The sequence below is a fragment of the Phodopus roborovskii genome, unplaced genomic scaffold (genome assembly GCF_943737965.1).
Source record: "Phodopus roborovskii unplaced genomic scaffold, PHOROB, whole genome shotgun sequence".
NCBI lineage: Eukaryota > Metazoa > Chordata > Mammalia > Rodentia > Cricetidae > Phodopus > Phodopus roborovskii.
Genome location: NW_026125059.1, coordinates 8,300,245 through 8,324,355, shown reverse-complemented (window position 1 = coordinate 8,324,355; position 24,111 = coordinate 8,300,245). Strand labels below are relative to the sequence as shown.

Sequence of the window (24,111 nt, the reverse complement as noted above, 5' to 3'; positions counted from 1 at the left end):
TTACTGTCCTTTATCTGTCATCTTCCTCCTCTGTGGATTCTGTTTGCTGCGTCCTCAGGGCCATGCAGGTGCCTAGTTCATGGAGAGTGCACCTTACTACTGTCCTGCTGTGGCAGGTGGATGCATGCAGGCACTGTTATGACTGTACTACTGTACTTTCTGTCAAGTGTAATGTAGACACACTCAAACCAGCCCTTCCTGCATACAGTTCCATGAGCTCAGATTAATACAATGGTCATGTTAGCACCATCTAAATCAAAATACATGCCTCCCTTGTCTCTGCCTATCTTCCAACTAACAGACTCACTTACAGACCCTCATGACATCTGACCTTTCCACATCCTACAGATTTTCTTCATCTAGGATCTTTCTTTTTTGTCTTGTTTTCCAGATAGCATCTCATTGCGTAGTCCAGGCTGTCCTAGAACTCACTATTTAGCCAAAGTTGGCCCTGGTCTCACAGTAATCTTCCTGAGAGTTAGGATCATAGGCTTGCACCATTACTCCTATTTTCTAGGATTTCATATCAAGGAGTAATAGAATCCCTAGGCTTTGAACACGGTTTCTTTCCTGTCACACATGAGTCAAGATTTATACATGCCACATGGATCAGCTCTTTCTTCAGTATAAAGTAGAACTTTACAACACAGAATTGTGAACAGAGCACATAAAGGTGTACAGAGCAGAGTTTGGGACTATAGTATGTTAAATAAAGGGAATAGTGTTATATATAACATAGGAGAGTGTGTATTACATAATATATACACACCATCTGCCGCAAAGTGTAGGACATATTATACAGTATAGTTTTTAGGTGTGTATATGTATGCATGTATGCTCACATGTGTATGGTGCACACATGAAGGCCGTATGAAGACCATACGTGGATGCCAGGCATTTCCCCAATTGCTCACCACTTCTATACCGAGGCAGGGTCTCTCACTTGGACCAACAATACACTGATTTAGTCTAGCTAGTCATCTTCCTCTAGGGATCCTGTCTCTGCTCCCCTTAAGCACTGGGATTACATGTTTGTAGCCATAACCTCTCAGCATTTACGTGGGTCTCGGGGATACCACCTCTGACAATTGTATGGGGTGGTTGGAGCAAATCTGGATCTCCTGGCCACTTTGTCTAAAACCTGCAGTCACAAAACGAATTAATTCTGTTCCCAGAAGTGTCAGTTGCTCCTTCAGTGAAGAAGTGACCCAACCAAGAATTTATATCCCTGGCAGACTAAAGACGAGGAGGCCATCAGCCTGAGGCTGGCTCTAAGTTTTTATGTCCCAAAGTACAGTATGACCGAGTGGCTAAACACACCAAAACCTAAGAGAAGAGTGTGTTCTACGTAGCAAGTAGCTGGGCTTCCTGTCAATCACAAGCTGGGAACATATCATCTCATACCATGCCTACATAAGGTGAACGGTATATCACACCACTCCGATGCTTCTTGTAGCCAATCAGTGATTACTTTACAGCCTGTAAGCTGGTGGCTGGTAGGGCTGAGCTGGGCTCTAGGATCTCCCTGTGGTTCAGAGCTGTGCCTGACCCACCGATGGTCCCTTCCTCAAATACTCCATACTAAAATCCACCAACTTAGGGAAGAGGAGATGTCAGTTAAGGAATTGCTCCCATCAGATTGGGCAGTAGGCAAGTCTGTGGGGGTATTTTCTTGATTGGGAGGGCTCGGCTCACTGTGGGCGTTGCCATCCCCTGAGCAGGTAGTCCTAGGTTGTGTAAAAAAGCAGGCTGAGCCAGCCATGATGAGCAAGCCGGTAAATACACTCCTCCATGGTCTCTGCTTCCGTTCCTGCCTTCAGGTTCCTGCACTCATTTCCCTCCATGATGGACTGTAAACTACACGCTGAAATAAACTTCCCCAAGTTGCTTTTGGTCGTGGTATTTATCACAGCAATAGAAAGAAAACCTAAGATAGAACTGTGGCTGTAACCATGACCTAAACGTTACAATGGGGGAAACTGAGACACTCAGAGGTTGAATGACTCATCCAAGGACATCCAAGGAGGCAGCCAAAGCAGGACTGCACACAAGCTGGGTGGAGTGGCTTCGGAGCACACTCTGATCCCCTGTGTTATTTAGATCTTCCCGTCCATAGCATCCAGCATCCTCATCCTTCCTGCCCCAGCCTCAAGCTTGCCGGCCCAGTGCAGTGCCTGGCACCCAGTAGATGCACAAGAATCTTCTTATTTATTTATCTATTTGCCAGCTTTACAGCCAGCCCCCACTTTGGAGATTAATATCTTATCTCTAGGCTAGGAACCAAGAAAAAAAGACTGCACCCACTCACCAGCCCCTTCAGGAAAACCCCGAGGGACTGTCGCCGCTTCTCGGACCTCTTCGGGGTCTTGTCCCCATTCTGCAGCGAGTTTGCCTCCACCACGGGCTGTTGCACGCACTGCCCGGGTTCTCTGGTTTCCTGTTTGCTGCTCTTCTGCTTGTTGGTCTCTGTCACAGACTTCTTGTCCATCAACTTCTTGTCCTTGGAGGGGTTCTCCTTGCTTTTCTGGGCTATCCCTGCGGGCTCTGGTTCTGGGGGTGAGGGTGTCTTCTCCGCGGAGTTCGATGTCTAATTTCAAAAAAAGCCCTTGTTTAGTGTTTGAAAGATTATTCTAAATAGCAGAGGGGTAAATGTGTCAGATGTTGGAAATGAGTTTGGGCAACATGTGGGTCATCAAGGTCATGCATAGCAGGGGGCATTTATTTATATATTTATTTTTTGTAATACTCCATCACTCATTTATGCTTTCCCTGCAAGCACTCTTTCTCTTTGTCAAATTGCATAAATGACGTTGGCTGAGCCACTTACCTCCCCAGGGCCTCAATTTCCCCACCCGTAAACTGAGGTAGTAATAACAGCTGCCCCATGAAATCTAGGCAAACTAATTCTATGCCTGGATAAGAGCATGTGGTCCAGGTCTGGCCAGTCACGGCCATGTTTGTGGGCACATATAGCTCTGATTGATTCAGGATAGCTGAAAATTGTTCTGATTGGTTCAGGATAGCTGAAGAGAATTCTGATTGCTTTGGGATCACTGAAGACAGCTCTTATTGGTTCAGGATAGCTAAGGACAGAAGCTGATCTGATATTAGAGCTTTACTAGAATAAGCAAGAGGTCTGGATTTACTACACTGGATTTGAAGGTATGAAAATGTAAGCCTCGACCTTTGCGAATTTGTTTCAAGGAAAAAAAAAATGCCTGGATAGGAAGTCAACACAGGAAAAAAACAGAGTTGAGAATATTAGAAAGAAACCAGTATGGGTGTCAGCATCTGTGACCTTGGATCCAGACATTCCTGAAGCCCTTTCAATCATAGGCCAGTGTTGAGGTGTCCTATAATTAGCCCAAGTGACTTATTTCTTGAGGGTTCTCATTTTGAAATTCATAATTACATATGCCTTATATTTTTATATGAAACTGTCCTTTTATTTCATGAAATGGTAGTTTTAAAAAAAACCCTGATGGTTATTTTTAGTTTTGAATCAGCATCTTTCAATAACAAAACGAGACACCCTACATGGTACCTACAATGCAGAGCTGTAAAAATCCCAGTTCTAGAAGATTCTGGCAAAAGTGTAGCTACACAGAAGAACTAAAACAAACAACTCCCACACTAAAACAAACAAACAAACCCCCACACTAAAACAAACAAACAAAAACAAACTCCTGCACTAAGACAAACAAAACTAACAAGCAAAAACCCTAAAATCAAAACCTGGCAGGAAGTTGAAATCTATTTCTCATCATATTGTTTACCTCAATTGGTTACCAGTACAGACAATATATAAGCAGAAAGAGGAAGACCAGACAACCCCAGAGGAATCTTACTCCCCAGCAGTAAGCAAACAGGCCCAATGAGCTCTCTCAGTCACTCGCTGGTCTCAGTAACTCTGGCTTTGGTGCAGGGGAGGCAAAAGGGAGTGGCAGGAGAAATTTGACAAATTCAATGTCACAAGCACCGTCCCATGGGCTAGTGGCTGCTCAGATCCTAGCGGGGAGACATCATGTCTTTACACGGCCAGCACAGGCCTCAAACTTGTCATCCTCCGGCCTCTGCCTCCTCAGTGCTGGTGGTCCCATGTCCAGGTGAGGCGTCTGAGACCTTGACAATGAACTCTTCTGAAATGCAATCGGTATGGGCCTTAAAACAGAAGCTCTGAAAGTCACAGGAAACAACGGAAGTCAAACTACTTCCCCATGGGCCACATGTGACCCCCTCATACAGGTCTCCAAACTCTGGTTCACGAAGGCTGTCATGTACCCAGGCAGGAAGTCCCATGCAGAGGTGCAGTTGACTGAGAATAAAGGCTGGTATTGTGTAGCTGTGAACCCAGAACAGTTCTGAGAAAGAAGTCAAAAGACAAGCCGATAGGCTGCTCTGAGCCTGAGCTCAGGGTGACTGCAGCGTTCCAGGAAGTAGATGTCCCTGAGGTAGCCAATACTCTTCAAATTATTGTGTGGCCACATGTCCCTAGTCCCGTCATTTCCTAGCAGCCAAAGCTGCAGCAAGCAAGTGCTAAGAAAGGAGACGCCCTGAGCGGCACAGGAAGCCCAGAACAGCCATCTCCTCTGGATGGAGGGGACCCAACCCCCATGCTCCTTGGGAGGGTCAGGAACGTGTGATGCTCTGAGCCCCCCCCCCCGAATTTTCACAAATTGTGTGGAAGATGCCAGCGTCTAGCAGTGACTCAAAACCTTACAGCGGACTCAGAGACCTGGCTTGAGTATAGTTCCATCACATCCTTGTGGCATCAAGAGTCCCTTTGTGTCCCCACCTGTGTAGTGTCCCCCGAGGGTCAAATGACCACATCTGGCTCATGTGCAATGCCAAGCACAGGGCAGAGATCATCTTGGGTTTTCTCAGAGGGAGGTGATTCCAGGGCTCATACCGGACAACTTGACGTCCAGGAAAGTCCCCAGCCAGCAGCGATCAGACCAGCTGGTCACTCTGTTAACCTCGCCTGCAGTTCCTCTCTTTAAGAAACGGTGAGGTTCTGATTGCACGGTGCAGATGAGGGGGGCTCTGGGAAATAATGGCGCACGCAGGGTGACACACGAGTGGCCCGCAGCTCGCACTGCCCACCTGCAGGGACTCCCCACCCCCTTCTCCGGAAAAACTCCATCTGGGAACCGAGCTTCCTTCTTCCCACACACACAAGAAGTTTTCTAATCACTAGTGGAAACAGAAGCTTTAGCCTGTATTCTGAATTATGCTGCGGATTCGTGTGATGTGAATATAGACAGGATGGCCACTCCCTACCAACACTTTAATAACATTGTCAAATAGCACCTGCAATAGGCTGGATAGTGCAACCCCATTCATACGTTGAAATGGTGATTCCCTTTTGTGGTTGCATTTGGAGTAAAGTAATAATTCATGTTAAATGAGGCTGTACTATGGGGCTCTGATTCCAAAGGCTTAGCATTATTATAGGAAGAGACACTAGGGGGCATTCTTCTTCCCCGCTCCTATTCCCCTATTCCCCCTGCGAGGCAGAAGGCAGCCATTTGCAAGTAAAGGAGAGAAAACCTCCACCAGAGACTAAACTGTGTCAATACTTTGATTTTAGCCTTTCCAGCAACAGAAATGTGGGAAAAGAAATTTCTGTGGTTTAAGCCACTCAGGGTACTTGGGTGTTTTGTTATGGCAGCCTACACTGATGTAAAACAATTTATGGAGCCCTCTGTGCCAGCAACGTCGTCTCCGAGCTTCCTCAGTAGATTCATTCAGCTGGATGCCCTATCAAGTCTACTTCTCCTACATCCTCCTAGGTGTGGGACCTGAGGCACTCAGAGATCCTGCCAAAACACAGACAGAAAACAAAACAGAAAAAACAAAACAAAACAAAAAAAACCAAAAAGACCTTGGCCAAGCCAGGATTGGATCCAGGCCCTTTGAGTCTAAAATCCAGGCTTTTGAGCACTTCTCCGTATTATTAAAATTAATACAAGAGTATTTGATATTTTTATAGAGATTTCTATTTAAATTAAAAGAAGTGCCAGATCATAAACTAGGAGGTCATTAGATGATGTTGAACACCTAGTTTTCTCTGCTGGGACAGCAGGCACGAGCTACCAGGCCTGGTCTCCCACAGTGCTGGGATGGAATCCAGAGCTTTGTGTATGTCAGGCAAGCTTTCTACTAAGCGAGCCACACCCCCAGCCCAAGGATCCCGTTTTAAAAGAGAGAACCCATGCAGATATAAAGTATTCTGTTAAGAATAAAGCAACCAAATAAACGAGCACCATTTGTGTGTTCTCGGACAGTTCCCACTGTGTGCCAGGCACCACACACGGGGATAGGAAACGGAAGCACCTGCTTACTCCACAGTGCCCCAGACATGGGTGGGAAGAACCAGGAGAGGCAGGCGGGAGAAGCATGATGGCGGTGACGGCGAAGGGCATAGGCTCTCTTTGAGGAGGTGGCATTTCTGCTAAAACTTGAAGGCTGGGAAGGAGTTTTCCACACAGAGAGAGAAGAGGAGGTTCGACCACAGCTGAAGACCTGTTTATACCATGCCTGCAGAGCCCAACAGTGTTGTCTATACAGTAGGTGCTTATTCAAGAAATGTTTCACAAATGACTGAGAATCGCATTCAACACGAGTCTGGAGAGGTGAGGAGGCACCGCTAAACCCACCACCAGAGTGAGGTCAAGGTCACTTACTTGGCAAGTGGAGTCTTTCCCATTACTTTCTTCTGAGCGGGTGGTCCCTCCATCCCCTTTCACTGACTACAATAACAAACAGACAGTGGCCTTTGAGTAACGGAAACGCAGCAACAACGGACAAACGCATGCCCTTCCAAAACCCACGACCCCCGCCGACGCTTATTCTTGAGATTTAGGATCAAGGCACCAGAAGAGCCACGAGGAAGGGATCACTCACAGAGGTGTGGACCTTTGTGTCATCGGAGTCCTATGGAATTCAAGTGTTAGCTCCCCCAAAGGAGTCCCGGGTCCCTGGGAGTATGTAATTCTGGGATGAACAGATGATGAGGAAAGAAACAGCGATGAGGCTGACTCTGGTGGGAACACCTGCCATTGCAGCGTGTGGTCCTCTGGACATAAGGGCCACCACGGCCATGGAGCAGCTGTGACTGCTACAAGAGACCCTCTAACATCAGGCCTGTTGACTGTCCCTCAGAGAAGGGAGGGGGTGGCATTAGACCCAGACCTGAGACTCCACACAGCCACTCTTTCCTAGCCTCCCTTCCCAGCTGTATGTGATTCTGTTTGTGGTCTCAGGGTGTAGCAGGCTAATTGGCGAGAAGGGTGTGGCTCCATTAGCTAGCTCTAGCTAGCTATGGGGAAGTCATTATCCTTGCTGGAGTGAGACCTTCCAGTGCTGTGGTTGCTTTGGGGTCACGGAAGCTCCTATAAGTCACCCCTCACCCATGCTGCGGAAGCAAGCCCAATAAACTCAGTGGAGTGGGTATTTTGCTCAGTCACTGGCCCCCTATCTGGGGTAAATAGACATTTGTTCCTGTCTCCTTAGGAAAATACATGTAATCCCAGCACGTGTGGGCGGAGGCAGCAGGACCCCAAGATAGCCTGGGCTAAATGAGATCGTTTTTCAGAAGGGGAAGGAGAGGAGAAAGACAGCGTTGGAAGGAGGAGGTGATTAAACATGGATGAATGAAAGAATGCACCATTGGCCATTGGAGCCTTCCATTGGTACCACCTGGCTGCTAACTCTGCTATTTTCACCCAGTGGAGCTTCGAGTTGGTGAGCATTCCATTCTCCATCCTTTAGCGCCCCCTAGAGCCAGTGGCTTCCTTGACAGGCTGCATCGGGTTGACTGCATCTTGGATTCAGTCAACCAGGTGAATGGAGCTAGTGGTTCCAAATGTGTGGCTACAGGCTCAGAGGCATCAGACTCACCTGGGGACTTGTTAGAGCGATGTAAATTCTTCACACCCGCTTAGACGCAGATCCGCTGAATCAAACTCTGGGGGCTAGGGCTCAGCCACCTGTGTTTAACAAGCCCCTCAGGGGGTTCTGAGCACATTAATGCTTGAACTGGCCCTGGTCACACTCAGACTCACCCTGAGCTCTGTGGTTTAACTGTGCAAACAGGGATGCTCAGTGCTCGACACAATCAAATACCCACGCAATACGAGGATGAGCGAGCGTTCAGGTCTCATCAACAACACCAGCTCAGGTCGAGTCTCTGAATAGCTAGTTATTACTTGGCATCTTCTCTCCCGGCTGTGCAGGAGTGGGGCGGGAGCAGGATGGGCTGAAGACTCCCATGAGACTCCCACCTGCACTGTTATCAGCAGATAGCTGGCACTCACAATGCACAGCCAAGAACAGTTAATCCTGAGAACATTAGAGCAGGCAGGGGGCTGGCTCGGCACCTTCTGTGAAAGCGGCAGGTGTGAGGATAGAGGTTAGACCCCGGGAAGCTGGGCGGGCATGGTGACCACTTGTAATCCCAGTGCCCGGGGGGGAAGACATAGGGTTCCTGGAGCACGGGGCTCTATCTGAGAGCACTTGGCTCAACTCAGAGACGGTGCCCTAACATAAGGAGAACTCCCAACAGCAGCCTCAGGCACACATGCAGGTTTAGACCCCCTCACATGTGTACCCCTGAACCGGCAAACGTGCATATAAACACACATACCATGCACGCATGAAGAAAGAAAACCATACAGGCACTCATGCATTTGGACTGGCTACTGTTACCACTTCTGTGGTCTGAGATATGGTGCTCAAGGTATTGGAGATAAGCTAGGCCCAGTCTCTCTTTCTCTCTGTCTCCCCCTGCTGTCTGTGGGTCGGAATGTAACTCTCAGCCATTTTTCCAGCATCACGCCTGCCTGCCTGCCTGCCACCATGCTCTCCACTGTGGTGGTGTGGGCTGACCTTCTAAAACTGTGAGCAAGCCCCCGATTTAAATCGTCCTTTAAGAGAGTCACCGTGGTTATGGTGTCTCTTCACAACGATTTAAATCATCCTTTAAGAGAGTCACCGTCTCTTCACAACAACAGAACTGTGACTAAGACAGCCACTGTTCCTGGCTTCCACGTACTCTTCTCAGAGAGCTCAGTATTGTGGATTCACCAAGGATCATCAGTGTGGTCCTCGGCATGGAACGCAGACCCCAGGTCATGAAGAGCGGCTCTTCCTTCCTCTGGGTCTCCTGTGCTGTTCTAAGAGGCTCAACCTGGCCTGAGAGCACTGAGGATGGGGAATTGACTCCTTTGATTATTGTGCCCAGCCCTCCTGTCGTCTGCTGTATCGACACTCTGGGATGTCACTCAGCCCTCTGGGTTCAGCAGAAAGAACTTCTACTGACTCACCTCCAGAGTGGCCTTCAGGACATGGCTCTGTTCACAGCAGTTAGCCCTGGGTGTGTGTGTGTTTGTCTGTGTGGGTGAGTGGGGAGGTGTTCTTGTGTGCCAGTGTGCGTGAGGAGGCCACAGGTCAACACTGAGCGACATCCCCCTGGAAGCATCCACCTGTTGTTTATGAAGCAGAGTCTCCCACTGAACCTGGAACTCACCAATTTAGCTAGGCTGGCTGATACCAGGGAACCCAGTGAGCTACCAGTTTCTGCTTCCCATGCTGGGATGACAAGCAAGTGCTATCATACCTGGCCTTTTAAATGTGGGTTCTGGGGAAAGTAGGTCCTCACACTTGGAAATCAAACAGGTTACCAAGTGAGCCCTCCCAGGGAAATGTTGGGTTGCAAAATACGGACACACGTGTGGTGGCCTGAGTGAGGATGGTCCCCAGAGACTGGCGTTTGAGCACGTGGTCCCCTGTTAGTGACACTGTTTGGGGAGACTTCTGAAGTGTGAGCTTGTCACTGGAGGCGGGCTTTGAGAGGTTAAAGACCTTCACTACTGTTATTTCTCTGTACTTCCTCCTTTCTGTTCAAGGCCTAACTCTCAGCTCCCAGCCCCAACCGCCATAGGACCTCTTTTATAAGTTGCTTTGGGCATGATGTTTTATCACAGCAGTAGAAAAATAACCACTATAGCATGCATGCACGAAAAACTTTTAATAAAAAAACAAAACAACAACACGAACAATGGTCCTCCCCCAACTTCTTGACCAAAGAACTTTGGTATTCTGAGAGAGTGCTGCTGAGTTTGACTGTCTTGAAGTTGGTGTTCAAACTTTTCCAGGTCAGGGGTCGGATATGCTTTCTATGCCTCTGTCTCTTTGGTAGTTTTGGAGAACTGGGTCAGATCAGTACCGTGCTGTGTTGGCAGTGTGAGAGCAGACCTCCAGGACCGAGGGAAGACCGCTGCCAATCCCATTCTTCTTAGGAAAAATGAGACAGTCTCTCACGCCTTCCGATGGCCTTCCTCTGTTCATTTCTGACACAAGAAGCTGTGTGTATTCCAAGCTAACTGACTTCTGGTGTCAGACGAACGTGTCATTAAGTTCATCCGAGGCCATTTCCTTAATCAGCCCTATCATGTATAAGGGCGCCTCCTACCTGCCCTCCCTCAGAACTTAACTCCCCCACAGAGCCAGCCCTCATCAGTGACAACTCAGATAATCAGTGTTGGGCTTGGCCATCCAAACAACCATAACCACGGAGGTTTTATTTTCTCCAGTTGTCAAAAATAATGACCTTACGGTTTGAGGATACTTAAATTCTTTCAGAAACGATTCAGTGTCATGTAGAAAAGTTTAGAGGGTCGGCAGAAGTTTCTCAGATTTTCCTCCTCTCTGCCAAGGAACTTGTTTCACCCGTGCGTGGTGAAAATGGTTCAGGACTCCAGTTTGCCGTTAGGAGACAGAATCGCACTGTGGTGTCTGAGCCTTGCATGATAATGGTGCCAGTTTTTACTGCTTACACGATGTCAAGTGTTTTGATGACTTGATCCTCTGAGGAATATTGGAGCCGTTTCCAATATGGTCCACTTAGGTGGCCAACATTAGGGAAGAAACATTTGGTGGACGGTTCACGTTTTGTTTGGAAAGGAAGACAAATGTCAACCCTGACAGGTAAAAGAGGAGGAATGGGTGTGGTGGCTTAAACCTTTAATCCAGCACCGGGGAGGCAAAGTTGTGGTGGATGTGTTGGTGTTCTCTAGAGTAACGAGACTATGGGATGCATCTCTCTCTCTCTTATTGGAATGACTTATAGGCTGCAGCTCAGCTAATCCAACAAAGGCTGACTGGGAACAGAAAATCCAAGAATCTAGTAGTTTCTTAGTCCACAAGCCTGCATGGATGTCTCAGCTGGTCTTCAGTATACACCGGAGTCCCAAGAAGTAAGCTCCAGTGCCAGTGAAGGAATGGACTGGCTAGCAAGGTGAGGGCTAGCGGACAGAGCAAAAGCTCCCTTCTTCCATGTCCTTATGTAGACTCCCAGCAGAAGGTGTGTGTGTGTGTGGCCCACATTAAATTGTGCCTTCCCACCTCCAGGTCCAAATCAAAGCTGTAAATCTTTCCACCTCAAAGGCCGGGATTACAAGTGGATGCACCCAAGCAAAAATAATCTCTCATAGGTGTGTCCTCCATCTCTGGATCACAGTTTATTCCAGATGTAGACAAGCTGACAACCAAGAACAGCCATCATAGTGGATCTCTGTGAGTTCAAGGCCAGGCTGATCTACGTAGTGATCAGGGCTACATGGAGAGATCCTATCTCAACAAACAAACAAACAAACAAAACACCACCTCCGAGGCAAAGAAGCAGGGTGACTTTTTATTTGTTTGTTTATTTATTGGATACAGGGTCTCACATAGTCCAGGTTGGCCTGGAACTTAATATATACCCAAGGGTGACCTTGACTTCTGATCCTCCTGCCTCCCTGTCCTGAACGCTGGGATTACAGGTGTCCATTACTTTTTCCAGTTTGGGGGTAAAATTTTAATATAGTGTAAGAATATTAGTAATGATGTTTCCTAACTCAACCGTATTAACTTAGATCCAAGGAAATGGATGTTCATTAAACGTCCGGGTCCACAGAGGTAATTCTTCCCAGTTTTCTGTTTCACTGAGATGTTCATTTGTGTAGGACTGCATTACGCAAATTAATGATCTATGTGAAGGAGCTTTCACTGTAAGAGCAAATGTATTCAAGAACCCTGTACCCAAGCTTAACATAAGCCAAGCATTAATTTTCCTCTCCTGCCTTGTAACTTTTAGACCAGTAGCCCAACATAGAGACAACGTTTGCAGAGAAACCCCGTAATAAGAGAATCCCCAGATGGGGCTCAGCATCGTTACTACATCCCCTAACTCCAGGAGTAGCAGTAACAGCCGGATCAAAGGGCAGCTCCAGAAAGGACAAAAATGGAATGAAAGGGGACTCCTGACTGAAGTCCAAGTCTGCTCCAGGGTTTGGGTGAACTGCTCAGCTCTGCTCCCTCCTCTGAGTTGTGATGATCACTCCGAAAAAGTCAAAGCATTTATCATAGCTGGGGAGCTTTGACTTTTAGAAATCTTCTATTTCTACTTATGTGTCTGTGTGTTTGTAGGTGTCCACAGAAGCCAGAAGAGGGCGTCAGAGCCCCTGGGGTGTGAGCTGCCTGACATTTGTGCTGGGAACCAACCTGGTGTCTTAAGTTCTGTGCATGACTGATCCGTCTCCTCACCATCCCGTTATTGATATTTTAGTACCCACGGGGGAATTTGAGATCCAGAACTTTGGCCTAAAGACTTTCAAACCATCATCCTCTCCCCAGCAAATACTAATTTTTGAAGATTTATTAGCCTATTAGAGTGAATATAACAGGGAACTAGATTTCTTGGCTGCTTCCTTATTTGGGCCTTTAGCTGGCCTGCCATTAACCTCAAGCCTTTCCCTCAGCCTGAGGACATTACACCAATCAAAATTTTCTTGTAAAGCCAGTGGGCCAGAGAAAGACCCCCAAGCAGGAATAAATGGAACAATGTAGTTAAAACTGTGTGGAGAGAAAGTGGGCTTTCCAAAAGCAGCGTGTTATCATACTGACAGATTAGGCATCTGAAATCTACATATTTCTGTCTCCCACATTTCTGGTTTTGAATTTGCCTACCTGGTGATCAGGTACCTGAACACAGCTCCCTCTGCCTACTCATGCATAAAAATAAACAAGCATTTCAGTCAATTTCTTGACATTCACTGATTAGTATGTATAAGAATCTATCTCTCTTTTCTGACAGGCTGACGTCTTAGACATCCCTTGCAATTATTTTTGGAGCCCTGTAGGAGCCTGTGGGACTTCGGTGTTTTAAACTACCTGCGTCACTATGTTATGGTAGGATTTATACAACTCTACTTTCTTTTACCTGATATATAGTTACACTAGAAATGAAGAACTTCTGATATGTGAGAGGTTTATTTCTGGAAAGAAAACGATTTCTTAAGAAATGAACTAGGCCAAGTAGGCCACGGAGCTGCACCTCTGTAATCACAGCACTTGGTAAGGTGAGACAGGAGGATTGCCGTGAGTTTGAGGCCAGATTGGGCCACATTGTGAATTTTAAGCATTATAGTAAAAGCCTGTCTCAAAAAGGCAAAGAAACAAGATTAAAGAAAAGCAATGAAATAAATAGCAAAGTGCGTTTGTTTGGAAAAAAAATTCAACAAAGAAATCCTTTGCCACGAAACACTAAGACATGTCATCAGACAAGAAGAGACGTGATACAGAGGCTGGCAGTCACCTCTCTGGCTGCAGGGGTTGGATGCAAACAAGAGGTTTTGCTGATGCCTTTTCCATGAAATCAATTATTTGAAATAAAACTGTAATTTTCTAATTATGTAAAACTGTGTTAGAAACATCCAGTTACATGGCTTTAAAAGGTGCCCTAACCCTTGGTGGAAGTTGCTGTCTATTTCCAACCCCTTAGGGCAGGCCCCTGCCTTGATCCCCTGTATAAATTCAAAATTTTTAAGTCAACTTAGAGGCCATGAATACACTACCAAAAAAAAAAAAAAAAAAAAAAAAAAAAAAAGTTTCCTGAAAGTAACCATGGGGCCCACCTTCCAGGGATCTCCCCAGCAGGGAAATTAATACACATACATAAAAGAGAATGTAAAGTCCAGTCCAGGGCATGCCCAGTGGGTAAAGGTGCCTGCCACCCAGTTTGACAACCTGAGTTTGATTCCTAGGACCCACAGGATGGAAGGAGAGAGCTGACTTCTACATGTTGCCTTCTGATCTCCACATGTGTACATCATCCCAGCATACAGAATAGATTAATGTAAAAGGAAAAAGAAGTTTTGTTTGTTTTCTGTTTTTGTTTTTTGGTGTGTGTGTGTGTGTGTGTGTGTGTGTGCACATCCTTCATGCAGGCAAAAGAAGGAATCGGACTGCGTGGATACTGGAGCTACTCACTGAGTGTGAGCAGAGTTAAGCCTGAAGGTCTTGTCCCCTTTCACTGGGTTTTACTCCCCGAGGCGATGGGACTGTTAACTGTTCTTTCCCTTGTGCCCAACCCATCACACTCTATCCTCAGTGACTCTTGGTTGAACAGTAAATGAATATAATGGAAAAGTTGGACTCAATGATCGTTATCAAAGAGTAATGGCTACTCTGAGGGCGATAAATCACTCACTCTAAGTCAAGGGACTATCCCAGGACTGTGAACTCCAATACCCTCAGGGACAGGGATCTAACCGGAGTGACAGCAGGGACGCTCGGGGAGTGTTGCTAACGCTGGAAAACCCTGTCTTATGTATCAGAATCCACCACAACGCCCATCACAATGCTGATAGCATATTTTAAGGAAAACAAAACAAAGATAATAATCGGGTGCCAGGAGTTTTGGGGGTGGTGGTGTGAATCTGACAATCCCTGGAGCTTTGGACTGGGTAGTTCAAGTTTGCGGGTGAAGACATCGATGACACTGGTCGCCAAGGGCCGCCTGGGGAGGGCCAGCTCCGAAGGCCTCCTCTGCCAGCCATTCAGACGACCTGGTGCTGACCGTGGGGAAACAGTGTCTGGCAGACAGTGCTGAGGCGTAAAGCCCCACGGTAGGAACCTCCCTCAGCTTAAGGCTTTGCTGGAGAAGCACACTGGCTTTCGCCTTTATGCTTAGTTTGGAGTTTCTTGTCTCTCCTCGAGATTTGGAAGAGGTGCTAGTTTATCTGGTGGTTCTTCTGTGTTTCCCTACTTTATCCAGAAACATGAAAGCTAACCCGCTTTCATATCAGCATGAGGAATCTGGGAATCCCATTTATCATTTAGATCAGTCACCAGCAATGGGCCAAATATGTTTACTGGTGTCAGGTAAAAACAAGTGTAAGTCTCAGGGTTTTCTTTTTATCCCCAAAATTCTTACGTTGTTTATTTATTTACCTGTGTGTGTGTGTGTGTGTGTGTGTGTGTGTGTGTGTGTGTGTGTTGGAAGCAGGCTCTCTCATGCAATGGCACACGTATGGAGGACTGGTGGGAGATGTCATTCTGTATATGTCTCTCATACTGGTTAATGAATAAAGCACTGTTGGCCAATAGGAAAGCAAGATAGGTGGGACTAGGAGACAAGGAGGAAAGAGGAAGGAGTAAGGAGGAGTCAAGATGGATAGTCTGGAGAGAATAGAACTGCCATTCCTCCGCTCTTGGTAAGACCACGTGGAAATACATAGAAATGGGTTAATAATTAAGACAGAGCTAGCCGATAAAAAAGTAGTAACTGGCCAACAGTATTATATCTAATACAGAGTCTCAATGTGTTGTTGGGGCTGGCATGGCAGCGGGACCAGACCACCAGCGGCGGCAGGCAGAAAAACCTTACACCTTACAGAGGACAAAGAACAACGTTTCGGAGTCAGTTCATGCCATCTACCATGTTGTCTCTGCTTCGGATGGGGCCACCAGGGCAGAGGCTCTTGAATCTTAAATTCTGTCTCGGCTTGGAATCACGCCATAGCAGGGCGATGTGTGGCTGCATAGGCATTTCACACAAGTTCTGGGGCTGCAACCAGGTCATCAGGCTTGGACAGGAAATGACTTTACCTACCGAGCCTGCCCCCTTGGCCCAAAGGTCTCAAATCTAGTTTTTAAAAATCACGCTGGTTTTATGTTGCATGCACACGCGTGTGTGCTCTCATGCACATTTGCATTAATGCCACAGTGCACGCATGGAGGTCAGAGGGCAAAGGTAACTGGTGCCCTGACCTGCTGAGCCATCTCACTGGCCTAAAGTCTCAGATCTTGACCCCAATTTTAGAACAGGTGGGTGATGGGAGGGGAGGGGCTCAGCCTCAGCTGATCCCCCCTTTTTTAACACCCTCAATTGCAGGGGCCGTGAGAAGGAGCAGGGCCCCCAGCTGATTCCTCCTAAGTCTCAGTTCCCACCTGCACGGCTTTGGCCGGCTCATGTTCCATCTGCAGTCTTGTTAATGGGCTTCTGAAACTGGGGAGTTGCTCCCCCCCAATGGATTAGACTCCCAGACACAGAAACGGTGGTGCCCGAGGGCAAAGGTCCTTGTTCTTCACTAAAGAGAAATAAACCATGACCTTTCTCTCAGGCTTTGCCGCTGTCACCTGGCTGACTTCAGTTTTCTTGTAGTCACAGGGACCCAAAGGTGTTTGCTCACATTCTTTCTGTTCCACAAGGATTAAGAAGGTGAATAATTCATCAACCAAGCTATGTAGCCATATGTATCCACTCTAAGAACTACGCAGCCATCTCTGCAGATGGATGGCCCAGGCTGTTCATATGCCACCTTCGGAACTTCTGGGCTTCAATCGATAGTTTTGGCCTTTTCTGTTTTGCAGACTGGGTCTCACTGTGCCCCAGTTTGGCTTTGGACTTGGAATCCACCCCAGAAAATGCCTAATATTGGTTTTAAAGATCCGCTTTAATTTATTTACACGTTCTTTATAATTACTTTTAAAATGTGTATGTGTACCCCACATGTGCAGTACCCTAAGAGGCCAGGAGAGGGCACTGGATCTCTCGGAACTGGAGCTACCTATGGTTGAGAGCCACTTGAAGCGGGCACTGGGAACAGAACCCCGGCCCTCCACAGGAGCAACAGGTGCTCTTAACCAGCAAGCCATCTCCACCTCCATCTTTACTCATTCTTATGCTCTTTATGTAAACAGTTCATTTGAATAAAAGGAACGTTCTCCTCATCGTCATAATGAGAAAGCAGTATCACTTACCCAAACTGAAGCAAACAGCAAGCATACAATGCAAAGCCAGCAATGGAATTAACGTCTGGGTGGATGGATACTGCTGTCAACGTTTACAACCAAAAGCCTCTTCATTTACAAAAAAAAAGGGAATTAGCAGAAGTTGAAGGACAGTAGCAAGAAGCAGGCCTTGGGACCAAATGAGGGGGAACCAACTCACCGAGCCCATCCGCAGCGCCCACACATCACCACGGTCACGTGTCACGCCTGGGGTAGGACCCACCCCCTACTATCAGAGGATGAGCTGCATGTCTGCTCTGTACGGACGGATGGATGGAAGGATGGACGGAAGGTGGCTTACCATTTGTCTGAGAAATGCCATCAGAGGGGTCCTCCGGGGTTTGTTTTCTTCCTTAACTTTTACATCTGTGGGTTCAGGCCCGGCCTCTCCTTCATTGAGATCCACAGTTTGTAAAGCCGGCTCTACTTCCTCAAACCTCACAGCCTCCACGGGTGGCTCACACGCCGCCTGGATTGTTTTGCCAGGTAACAAGGAAGTAAAACAAAGCAAAACAACACCCACCACCTTTTAAATATTCCCCCATAACATGTTTCATGAGGGGTCTTGGTTCTCCCATCTACAGAGTAGCTGTGGGTTTGAACCTGTGACCCTGTGACTAGTTTCTACGCAGGCGAATCTTCAAGAGGTAATATTTGGATGCATTTAATGAACTCACAGGCAGATGATTGCTGGTCATTGGACAGACCGATACACAGGCAGGCAGACAGACAGACAGATTGGAGTGGAGTTGGCAAACTCCTTTCCCGTGAAGGTGCTAGACAGACAGATGTTCCTTCCACCCTTCCATTCAGAAGCCTCTCTTTGATCTGCCCCCAGAACAATCACACCCAGCCTGCACAGACACCCTGTAGTAATTTGAATGAGAAGGCCCCCAGAGGCTCGAATGTTTGAATGCTTGGTCCCCAGTTGGTAGAACTGTTGGGGAAGGACTAGGAGGTGTGGCCTTGTTGGAGGAGGTGTGTCACTGGGGGTGGGCTTTGAGGCTCTCTCTCTCTCTCTTTGTGTCTACAGATGGTGGATCAGATGTGAGCTCTAGGCTAAGTCCCACCACCATGCCTGCCTGTTGGCATGATTCCACCATGATGGTCATGGACTAACCCACTGAAATGATAATCCAGACCCCAATTAAATGCTTTCTTTGGTAAATTGCCTTGGTCATGGCATTTTGTCACAGCAATAGGACTGTGACTAAGGTAGATAATCAGGCAACACGTGTCAAGTTCTTACTGTGTCAGGGCACCATAACACTTAGATAATGCTACTGGTTCTTACTGTTCTTACTGGTGCTAACATTAAACATATTTACTCCACGACCACGGATGACCTGGAGGAGCATCCAATGGCTTACAGGTCCATTTGGACCTCTTTCAATGCCTATTGTATGATGTACTTCTTACATATGACCTTGGGACATAGCTACAGAGGTAATGCCATTTCCACTTTACAAACGAGGAATGAATATATGTGTATATATTTATGTATATAATTATATATTTTAGAAGACATGTGGTCCCAAAGGCCCTGCTTTCCTTTTCATGAAAACTTGACGTTGGTGTCATCCCTGCCTTTAGCTTAGGGAATGAAGGGGGCTGTGCATTGGCTGATGGATAGCTTTTGGAAAGGTGTGGGTAGAGAAATTAGACAAAACGAGGCAGTTCAACCACATTGCTCCTGGAGTCACTAGACACAAGGCTCTTGTCTCTTGTCACAATGTTACTGGCTTCTAGCTGTCTTACATGGAGGGTCTAGGGTACTGGGCACTGCTGTGGTTAACACTGCTGCTTCTCCAGGGAGGAAGAAATGAAATGAACTTGTATTTTACATACTCCTCCACTCCACCTGGATGCCTAGCCAGCTGGGAAAAGCATAATCTCCCTGGGAACTAGCACACTGATGGTAGGACCAGGGCTCACCATGATACCTGCCACTCACCAGCAGCTGCTACTGGGAGCAGCCAGCTTTCCCGGAAAGAGTTACTGCCTGTCTTGGTCCACTGGGCAAAACATCCAGAGGCAATGCATAAAGGGACACGTGATCCCGTTCTAATAAACTCTGTCAACACTGACATTTGAATTTATGTGACTTCTGTATGTCATTATGTTATTTTTCTTTCACTTTTTTTCGCCATTTAAAAATATAGAAACCCACTCTTGTGGGCCAGATTTAAAAAGGTGGTGGGCTGGATTTGGTCTGTGGACTGTCGTTTACTAATGCCTAAATTACCATCTCATTTCATTCTTACCAGAGCCACAACCTGGTTCCATCAGTATCCCCATGTAACAGATAAGTAAACTGAGGTTCAGGGGGAAATGTTACCTGGAGATAATGGTGCCTGTGTCATAGCTGTTTAGTCTTGTTTTCTGCAAGTTGTGGATAGCTAGATGATAAATTGGAGCCTTAAATTGGAAGTGTAAGGTTTGGGCTAAGCAAGAAAAAAAAATTTCATTTCATTAAATATGTCTTGCTTTCCTTCACATCCCTGTTAGCTTTGTGCTACCCTTTGATATTACAAAAGTATCTATTCATTCAGCCATATTCCTGGTTTAAGCATATGGTGCAAAGTGCAATGTACTCAGCTGTTTCAGATCAATTCCATATTTTAACACTGAGCTGCAGGGAATACAAGGATCCTAGGATGAATGGAAACACTACATTTTTTTTTTTCACCAAAAAATTCTCTTCAGAGAACTCAGAATCTCCAAGCTGACTTGAGCTTTTCAGGTTGACAGTAAGGAAGATTCTGGGTTTGTAGAAAATACCAGATAAACTCACAAGGACTTTCTAGAATCAAGAGAGGCCTGAGCTTTGCTGAGCTGTTAACATTGACTCAAGAAATACAAGAGGAAAGAATATAATGAAAGGAAGGATGAATGAATGGACAAGAGGATGTATGAAGGAACGGAGGGAGCAATAAATAACAAAACCAACCGACTGTCAAGATTCCTCTCCTAATCAGAATAATAGCACATCTAGAGGAACGATGGGAACTAACTGGACAGGGGAATGGGAAGAAAGAGGAGGGACAGGAGTATGGGGGTAACACACTCAAAGTATACCATACACTTGTATGAAAATGTCCTTATGTAATTCAATACCACGTGAAGTGAATGTATGGCGATGAAAATAAACTGCATAGAAGGAATCATACACCTGGGTGGTGGTAGCACACACTTTTAATCCCAGGACTCAGGTGGCAGAGGCAGGAGGATCTCTGTGAGTTTGAGGCCAGCCTGGTCTACAGAGTGAGTTCCAGGACAGCCAGGACTACACAGAGAAACCCTGTCTCAACAACAACCAAACAAAGGAATCATACACAGCTATTCCAGTGTTCACTGGCTATCATGCTAACTAATGTTTGCTTGCATTTCCAACATCTATTTGGTTCCAGTAACTAAAGAAAAATGAAAGCATACACACTGTTCATGGTAAGCGAACAGGAGACTCCAGAGCATGCGAGCACATTTTGCTTTGGCAAAGTAATCATGTACTTTTGTCATTTTAAGAGGCAGTGAATTCACGTATTCCGGTCATAAAAATGTCCAAAGTCTGCACTGCTTTCAGCATGAGAGATGCTGTCTTGGGCCTGAAGCTACCAAGGTTCTGTTAGTAATCTGTCAGGATGAGCTTTTCAAAAGTTACGTGTGTGTGTGTGTGTGTGCGTGCGTGTGTGTGTGTGTGTGTGTGTGTGTGTGCGCGCGTGCATGCGCCACAAGAGACACAGAGAGAGAGAGATCTCATGCAACATTATCCCTTTGAACTGTTCTAAAATTTTTTTTTTTTTTTTTTTTTTTTTTTTTTTTTTAGTATTTCTAAAAGATTAAAGTCCAGAAATATCTGGCCATCAGTCAGTCTACCAGGTGCAGACCTCTGGGTCAGCTCTCTAGTGGAGACAACAGTCTGGATCATTGCCGTAAGACATTCTCATCCGTGACACAAATGGCTGGACTTGATTACCACCCAAAGTTAGTGAGAATCTGAATAACCATGGAAACAAAGGTGAAGGAGCAATCAAAGCAAAAACGAAGCAGAAGATGCAACCCTGTCCCTTAATGATGTGCAAAGCCATTACTACATGTAGTAGACTCGTTCAGCCCCTACAGGATGACAATCTGAAAAGGGGGATGCTCTGATTTTAGATATACTTTTGCATAGATTCATTGGAAAGGTAAAGAACTGATCCAATGTTGGTTCCCCACCTTGGTCCCTGATCACGGGAAGGGATGAAAGAGTCTACAGTGGAAGTATAATACAGGGTATGCAAAACAAGGCATCCCCAAGCTGAATACCCAATGGCCCAACACATCGAAGATGACAGCGGAATGATTTAAGATGGCACTGAGTCACTTACATTCTCCTCTGCACCTGTAGAAAGTGAATCCTCCTTAACTGACTAGAGGAAGATAAAAACAAAAGCAAGAGTCAAGATGTTGCCAAAATAAGTCACGTGAAAGCAAAGGGTATCTGGTCTACCAGTTCCGTAGGGTTGTTCTCAGATACTGAATTGTTAATGTGGACCTGGTTCAAGCAAGCATTTGATGGAGGGCTTCCACAAGGGCAAACAGTATAGCAAGATAATACCATCTGTGCATTTCAAAATGCAGTGAACTAAGAATAAACATAGTGTCCCAGGTAGAGTATGCATGGAAGAGAAATGGTTGTCATAGAAAACACAAGCCACAGAGTTAGTTGTGACAGTGGGAAAGAAACATATTTGCTTCACATTTTCCAGTAGCAAACAAAAACAGAACAATAATAATAACAACTATATAATAATATATAACCTTAGTTATTATTATATTAACATTATTATTGTTGCTGAATATCATACATTTCAGGCTAGCCTTGAATTTATTCTAGTCAAAGATGACTCTAAATTTCTGATCCTCCTGCCTCTACTTTTTCAGGACTGTGATTCCACGTGGCAGTACCACGTGTACTACTATACTCACTCATATGGTGCTGGGGAGCAAAGCCAGGGTTTCCTGCATGCTGGGCAAACATTCTACCCACTGAGCTACATTCCTGGCCCAAGAGGGAAATATAGTCCTTCAACACACAGCTACTGTTAGGCAAAAACAGATAACTTCTTTGGGGGATTCTATAAGAGAACAGAGAAACCCACCCAGGGCTTTATGGACCAAGCAGGCACCCCCACCTCACAAGAGGGTCTAAATCCTTGTGTGACTGCAGTCCTTGGTCAGCACTGGGGGCTGCTCCCTGCACTAGCCCTCAGTCTGAGCCAACTCTGTCTTGCTCAAGTTCAACCTGAATGGAACCATCCATAAAACTCCAATCCAGATACTGTTTTATCTCCCTGGAATCACCTGGCTCTAGAGTTCTGTCCCAGGTCATTCTGTAAATATGTTTCTCTTATTTGTTAATGGGAAAACCTACTCTTAACATTGTCAGTTGGCTATGACTCTGGAGGTCATCTTGATTGATTTCCTTCATGGGTACTTGTGGATACAGGCTGCCTTGAGAATTTCCCAGAAACAAAATACTTTGCAAGTGATACCAGTATACTCACAGACCTTCTGTGTCTTTTTCTTGGATTCCAGGTTAAAACCACTCCCCTAGACCCATTTTAGTCCTGCCTAATAACGACGATGACGAGAGGAAGAGAAGGGATATTGACGCATACATCTCTCAGGCACCTGCCACGCCTTATCCCCTTTAACGTGTCTCAGATAACAAGTATATGACCACCATTTATAGCGTAAGAAGGGCCACAGACAGGCCAGTCACTTGCTCAGGTTAAATAGCTAGAGAGCAGAGACACTGTTCTGAAAGCCAAGCCCCCGTTTGGTGAGTGCGAACTTTCTATCTTCCTAGCTGGCTTGGACTGTTTCTTTCTGCTCATGTTATTTCCATATGGATGACATCCGGGGCACAGAAGAACCCCAACATTTCTGAAAGCTTCTGTTGATGAGTAAATGACGCCACCGTCAAAACAATTTACAAGGACTGCTGCTTTCCTGGGGTGTGTCCTGGTTGGGGTTAGTCAACTTGACAAAACCTAGACATATCTGGGAAGAGAGGCTTTTAACTGGGAAACTGCCCCCATAACCTTGGCCTGTAGGTAAGTCTGTGGAGTATTATCTTGATTAGTGATCAATGTGGCAGGGCCCAGTCCTCTGTGGGTGCTGCCACCTCTGGGCAGGAGGTCCAGGATTGTATAAGAACACAAGCTTAGCAAGCCATGGGGAGCAAGCCAGTAAGCAGCATCCCTCCATGGCCTCTGCATCAGCTCCTGCCTCTAGGTTCCTGCCTTGACTTGAGCGTTGTAAACTAAAACAAACTCCTTCATCCCCAAATTGTTCTTGGACATAGAGTTTTATCACAGCAATCAAAATGTAACTAAGACAGAGCCAGCCAGTCTCCGAAGCCAGTGGGAAGCTATTTAATATTATACACAGGTAAAAGCACAAGGGATTGTTGGGCAGTGGTGGTGCAGGCCTTTAATCCCGCACTTGAGTGCACTTGGGAGGTAGAGGCAGGCAGATCTATGAGTTCGAGATCAGCCTGGTCTGCAGAGTGAGTTCCAGGACAGGCTCCAAAGCTACACAGAGAAACTGTCTCAAAAAGCAAAAATAAACAAAAAGACTTTTAAAAACCAGACACCCTCAAGCCCAACCCATAATAGCTTCAGGAATCAAAATACTGTTTATGTTAGGTCGAGGACCACCCACCATTCCACACACATACTGTTTAAAAGCAGAGCTCACAGGGTTTCAGGCCTCTTTCCTGTCCCATGTCTCTGAAAAGAGACCAGTCTTATCTGGATGTTCCTGTCTGTAAAGTTCCTAGTGTGTCAGTTGCTCTCTGTGTTCTAGAAGACAGTGAGCTTGGTATAGATGACAGAGGAAGATAGGAGTTCATTCTGAACACCAGTGTCCTTTGATCTTCACAGTGGCTTTAGATTTCCAGATCCTTCTACCTGTTGGGGGGTTTGGGATCTGGCTCCGTTGATA

At 46.2% G+C, this 24,111-nt stretch overlaps 1 protein-coding gene across 1 annotated transcript in view; it reads right to left on the bottom strand.

The window, feature by feature from the left end:
* Bcas1 (brain enriched myelin associated protein 1) overlaps positions 1-24,111 on the bottom strand; it is a 69,503-nt gene that overhangs the window by 1,091 nt on the left and 44,301 nt on the right. The window contains exons 7-10 of the mRNA XM_051185619.1: positions 21,489-21,530; positions 17,420-17,587; positions 6,687-6,752; positions 2,309-2,587 (exon numbers count right to left, since the gene is read on the bottom strand). Coding sequence (XP_051041576.1) covers positions 2,309-2,587; positions 6,687-6,752; positions 17,420-17,587; positions 21,489-21,530 — 555 coding nt within the window. The remainder of the gene's footprint in view (positions 1-2,308; positions 2,588-6,686; positions 6,753-17,419; positions 17,588-21,488; positions 21,531-24,111) is intronic.